The sequence below is a fragment of the Mandrillus leucophaeus genome, unplaced genomic scaffold, assembly GCF_000951045.1.
Source record: "Mandrillus leucophaeus isolate KB7577 unplaced genomic scaffold, Mleu.le_1.0 Scaffold729, whole genome shotgun sequence".
Taxonomy (NCBI): Eukaryota; Metazoa; Chordata; class Mammalia; order Primates; family Cercopithecidae; genus Mandrillus; species Mandrillus leucophaeus.
The window spans coordinates 253,303-259,602 of record NW_012107908.1 but is presented as its reverse complement, the minus strand read 5'-3'; the positions used below and the strand labels follow the sequence as shown (position 1 = coordinate 259,602).

The 6,300-nt window shown below is 38.3% G+C and overlaps 1 protein-coding gene across 1 annotated transcript in view; it reads left to right on the top strand.

The window, feature by feature from the left end:
- The window catches only part of RC3H2 (ring finger and CCCH-type domains 2), a 63,526-nt gene that overhangs the window by 50,043 nt on the left and 7,183 nt on the right, over nucleotides 1-6,300 (top strand). Inside the window, exons 10-14 of the mRNA XM_011965488.1 lie at nucleotides 1,221-1,435; nucleotides 2,249-2,682; nucleotides 3,256-3,426; nucleotides 5,456-5,602; nucleotides 5,940-6,153. Of these exons, the coding sequence (XP_011820878.1) occupies nucleotides 1,221-1,435; nucleotides 2,249-2,682; nucleotides 3,256-3,426; nucleotides 5,456-5,602; nucleotides 5,940-6,153 (1,181 nt within the window). The remainder of the gene's footprint in view (nucleotides 1-1,220; nucleotides 1,436-2,248; nucleotides 2,683-3,255; nucleotides 3,427-5,455; nucleotides 5,603-5,939; nucleotides 6,154-6,300) is intronic.

The following is a 6,300-nucleotide window of genomic DNA, read 5'->3' as shown; positions in this document are numbered from 1 at the left end:
GCTGGGATTACAGGCATGCACCACCACACCCGGCTAATTTTGCATTTTTAGTAGAGACGGGGTGTCTCCATGTTGGTCAGGCTGGTCACGAATTCCCAACCTCAGTTGATCCGGCTGCCTCGGCCTCCCAGAGTGCTGGAATTACAGGCGTGAGCCACCGTGCTCGTCCAAAATTTGACTTCTTAAAAGGAGTTAAGAAAGCCATAACATCCTTTTGAGCTGATTACTTAGTGACTCAACCAAGAAAATTCTTTTGTGTTAAAAATAATAAAAGGTTGGTGTGTTTTGCCTCAATTTAATGAGTTACCATTTCATTCACCCAGCAGGTGTTTACTGAGTACCTACTGCATGCCAGGAACTGTTTTATTTGTCTGACAAATATTTACCACGTGCCTACTCTGTTCCAGGAACTGTTTTAGGTGCTGGGGATATAGGAGTTATCAAAATAAACAAAAGTGGCCTTTCCTCAAGGAGTTTATAGTTCAGCTAATTTAACTCCTCATAGAAAACAACCCTTTCTTACCATGTCTGTTTTCTTTGTCCCAAATAGTTCTACTAATGGACTATATTATTTCGGTTGAGAACTTGTTGAACAGAATTTTCTTTTTTTTAACCTTCAGTAGGGAAAAATGTTTGCTTAAAGAATGAGTAATGGCCGGGCATGGTGGCTCATGCCTGTAATCCCAGCAATTTGTGAGGCCGAGGTGGGAGAATTGCCTGAGCCTAGAAGTTTGAGACCCTCCTGAGCAACAAATCTAGACCCCATCTCTACAAAAAAATTAAAAAATTAGCCGAGTGTGGTGGCATGCACTTGTAGTCCCATCTGCTTGGGAGGCTGAGGTGGGAGGATTGCTTAAGCCCAGGAGGTCAAGGCTGCAGTAAGCTGTTATTGTGATTGTGCCAGTGCACTCCAGCCTGGGTGACAGAGTGACACCCTGTCTCAAAAAAAAAAAATGGGTAAATGGTGACTAATGAGTCACGTTAATATCTGGGAATCGTTTTTATTCCCTGTGGCTTACACAGGAATATGACTCTGTTACCATGATTATGTAAATTAGCTGTGTAAGGTGGCAGTGAAATTCATTGCCTTATTTGTCAATGTGGCAATATCTGAAGTGTTTTCTATTAATGGTTTCAGAATATAATTTTATTAAAAATTTCTACTAAGGAGGACAGTCATAGTGATTTATCCTTTGCCCTTTGTTAAATTTTCTCTCCAGTAAAATTGGTTCTCCACCCAAGACTCCTGTAAGTAATGTAGCAGCTACCTCAGCTGGGCCCTCTAATGTTGGAACAGAGCTGAATTCTGTGCCTCAAAAATCCAGCCCATTTCTAACTAGAGTACCAGTATATCCTCCGCATTCTGAAAACATTCAGTATTTTCAAGATCCAAGGACTCAGATACCCTTTGAAGTCCCACAGTACCCACAGACAGGTGAGTAATTTTAGAGGATTCTAAGAAAAAAAGAAACATTGTTTCCCTTAGATAAATGAGTGAATAGTTCTAGTATGTCTACATGTAAAAAATTAATCCTTTTGACCATATGACTCGTAAGTTATTTTCCTTCTCCAAGGATCTGTGCTGCTAAATACTAACAGCTTTAAGGTTGTTATTCCTGCAAATCAAATATAGGGTCAGGAATGAACTTTAGGGGGTTTTCTGTAAGTCCCCTGAAATGATGTAAAAAAATATTTTATTTATGTATGCTTATGTACAATTTTGGAAAGAGAGTGAACAACTCACATAGATTTTGAGAGAGGTCTTCAACGTCTGCTCCCAAAAAGGTTAATAAAAATCAATGATGTAACTATTTAATCCAAAACCAGTGGCAATAGATGCCCTGGAAGGATATTTACCAGCCGTCTGTTAATAGCTCTGTCATGTGTTTTAAGGAGCACTTTAGCAAAGTATTGAACGTTAATGATTTTCGTATAGTGGTATCTTGAAAATATGTAGCTTCTGGTCAGGTGTGGTAGCTCACACCTGTAATCTCAGCACTTTGGGAGACCCAGGAGAATCGCTTGAGCCCAGGAGTTTGAGACCAGCCTGGGCTTGCATCATAGCAAGACCCTGTCTCTACTAAAAAATAAAAGAAAAAGCCAGGTATAAAGCTTTATAAAGCAGGGTAAGGTAAGGTTCAAAGCATATTGTATTTTCCTGCATTAAGGGCTGCCTTAGATTTAAGCCATTATAAAATGTTGGATTGTACTAAGATTACATTAAATATTCCTCTTTCCAATTTTCAAGGATACTATCCACCACCTCCAACGGTACCAGCTGGTGTGGCTCCCTGTGTTCCTCGCTTTGTGAGGTCCAATAATGTTCCAGAGTCCTCCCTCCCACCTGCTTCCATGCCATATGCCGATCATTACAGTACATTTTCCCCTCGAGATCGAATGAATTCTTCTCCTTACCAACCTCCTCCTCCGCAGCCGTATGGACCAGTTCCTCCAGTACCTTCTGGAATGTATGCTCCTGTGTATGACAGCAGGCGCATCTGGCGCCCACCTATGTACCAACGAGATGACATTATTAGAAGCAATTCTTTACCTCCAATGGATGTGATGCACTCATCTGTCTATCAGACATCTTTGCGGGAAAGATATAACTCATTAGATGGATATTATTCGGTGGCTTGTCAGCCACCAAGTGAGCCAAGGACAACTGTGCCTTTACCAAGGGTAAGTGAAGATGCTACTATAATGTAGTCATTAAGAGCCCAGTGTCTGGAGTCAAACCACCCAGGTATATATCCTGGCTCCTCCACTTACTAATTGTGTGACTTAAGGAAGTTACTTGACCTCCCTATGCCTCAGTTCTTTCATTCGTTTGATGGAAATAATAGTAGTACCTACCTCATAAGGCTGTTGTGAGAATTAAATCAGAAAATCAAACCTCTTAGAACTGGGCCTCATACATGTTAATGCTCAATAAATGTTATGTTCGGATAGGTAATTGTTGGGAAAGTAGAAAAATCTTAAAAATACAAGGTTAGGGCCTTTTTTCAGTATCACCACATACATACAAATGACTTTCCTAAACAAGAAAAGTGAATGCGCAGATTCTGCTTTTAACATCAGTTGAATAAATATTAACCTTTTTTTTTTAAGTGTATGGAGAATAGACTAGGGTGACTTTCCCTGCTGTAGTTTTTAATCCCAACAATATCATAAACTGTTTACATCATTTTCACATAGTTAAATTTATTCACCACTCCCTAGATGATTAAGATTGTTTCTTTTATCCCCCATTAGGAACCTTGTGGTCATTTGAAGACCAGTTGCGAGGAGCAGATAAGAAGAAAGCCAGATCAGTGGGCACAGTACCACACTCAGAAAGCACCTCTTGTCTCTTCAACTCTTCCTGTGGCAACACAGTCACCAACACCACCTTCTCCTCTATTCAGTGTAGACTTCCGTGCGGATGTAAGAAAGGTTTTAATTACTTAATGTTGCAGGGATAGGTCAAACAGCTGACTTCAAATTACGCATTCAAACCAGGAATAGCTATGTTGGATATTTTGCAGTGGTTTGGTGTGCAGTTGAGTTTAGTTCAGTAAACACTGAATATATATGCACAACGGCTAGGTGTTATGAGACTCTGAAGACTGTTAAGGCATAGTCCTTTACCAGGAATTCAAAATCTTTCCGGTAGTATAATTATTTTATGGTTTTTTATTAATAGTGTGATTTATATCTATCATTTATTGAGCACCTACTCATGCCAACACTGTACTAAGCATTTGCATAAAGCTATTTTATTTAATTCTCACAAAAACCTTAGGGGGCAGGTATTTTCTATATTTTACAGGGTAGGAATCTTACTTACAGAAGTGATTTGCCCAAGATCTTTCAGCTGTAAATAGCTGGGGTTTGAATCCTGTGCTGTCTGAGGTATTTCTTCACTACTTCATAAGAGATGCAGAAATACCTACAGTATTATTTATGCTCTTTACATCACTGTTAATTATTGTTCTTGGCATTACAAAATAAGTTTTTGTACCAGGATGATTTTAATTTAATCTGGTGTTTTCGGTACTGTTATATTTAGAGTAAACCATTAATTTCTTTTTTAAGTTTTTTCTGGTTTATTCCCCACCCCCAAAAGTTCTGATATTAAAATTTTTTAAATATTTTCATTATAAAAAATTTCAAACATATACAGGTATAGAGAGAATAATATGATAAACTCCATGTACCCAACACCCAGGTTCCATAGTTATCAACTCAGTCAGTACTGTCTTATTTGTACCCCCTCTTCCCGTTGAATTGTTTTGAGGTAATCCTAGGCATTATATTTTTTAACCCATAAATATTTCAATAAAGCACTGAAATTTTAAACTAGATCCAAATTGGTCTTGTCAAACTTAGACTTCTTCAAAGCAGGTAAATATGTTGACAACAGAGTGACAGAGCTGCCACTTGCTTGCTAGATGCCACTTCTGTTTTCTTTTTTGGTATACAATGTATGCTTCAGGAAGTGAGTATTTCCCTGAGACTCAGATCTGCTGAGTTTGACTTGAGAAAAGTTATTTAACTTTTTTGGCCTTGAGTTTTTAAATCTGAATAATTAGTAAACTAGATTTAATGATTCGTATAACTTTAGTATTCTGGTCCTATAAGTATTCCTTATTCACAGTCCCTTTAAAATTTATTTATTTCCCCTTTAGCTCCAGAGCCTTCTTTGAATTCCTTTTGTTATTTGATACTGCATAATTTATCAGTTATATTCCCTTATTTGCACATGTCATTCTTTTTCTCAAGAAAATTATAAACACAGCTTGGTGTAGTGGCTCATGCCTATAATCCCAGCACTTTGGAAGATCGAGGTGGGTGGATTGCTTGAGCCCAGGAGTTTGATACCAGCCTAGGCAATATGGCAAAACTTCACCTCTACTAAAAATACAAAAAATTGTCTGGGCATAGTGGCGCATGCCTATAGTCCCAGCTACTTGGGAAGCTGAGCTGGGAAAATCACCTGAGCCTGGGAAGTCGAGGCTGCAGTGAGCTGGGATCACCCCACTGCACGTTAGCCTGGGCGGTAGGAATGAGACCCTGTCTCAAAAGAAAAAAGAAAATTGTAAACTTCTTTAGGATATGGACTGTGACCTCTGTGTGTATCTATGTATTTGTTTTCTCTTACTTTTTTTTTTCTTGGAGCACCCCATACCATTTAGTAGCACACTATAAATGTTAGTTAATTGGTTTTGATAGTATTAGTCAAATGTTCCATATGAGCACTTAAAGGACAAAGTGAAAAGGTAAAGCATGCCATTTTCTATTGTAAAAATACCATTTGTTGCTTATTACAGTTTTTTATATTAGTTATTGAAAGAATGTAATTGTTTGCTATGAAGTCCTCTGAATTCTATAATAGTTCCTTTATAGTAGTTACAAGCTTGTAAATTTAAGCTTCTTACTAATTGGCTTTATTTATTTATTTTTTTTTAACCAGTTCTCAGAGAGTGTGAGTGGTACAAAATTTGAAGAAGATCATCTTTCCCATTATTCTCCCTGGTCTTGTGGCACCATAGGCTCCTGTATAAATGCCATTGATTCAGAGCCCAAAGATGTAATTGCTAATTCAAATGCTGTGTTAATGGTATGATTTTGCTGGGGTTGCAGGGGTTGGAGGTGAGAGATGATGCATGTTCACTCACGTTGTAGAATGAATGTTTTCTATTCATTCGTTCATATTGTTGCCTTATAACTCATTAGTAGCAGCAGGGTTATATTTAGGTAAGTCTGAAATAAATTATATTTAATGTTTAGATTATTTGAACATTGGTGGTTTAATGGTAGTTTGTTGGATTATCATTGAGTCTAGAGCTAGTTTTAAATTAACCAAAAAACCTAGTTACATGTCTTTTGATAGCGTATATTTACTAGCTGAAGTAATAGCCAACAGTCCTTTTGTTGATTTTCTTTGGTTTACACAGGACCTGGACAGTGGCGATGTTAAAAGAAGAGTACATTTATTTGAAACTCAGAGAAGGACAAAAGAAGAAGATCCAATAATTCCCTTTAGTGATGGACCCATCATCTCAAAATGGGGTGCAATTTCCAGATCTTCCCGTACAGGTTACCATACCACAGATCCTGTCCAGGCCACTGCTTCCCAAGGAAGTGCGACTAAGCCCATCAGTGTATCAGGTAATCTATTTAGATAATACCTAGCCTGATATGTTCTAAGCACTATGCTTTTTCTTTTTTTTTTTTTTTTTTGAGACGGAGTCTCGCGCTGTGTCACCCAGGCTGGAGTGCAGTGGCGCGATCTCGGCTCACTGCAAGCTCCGCCTC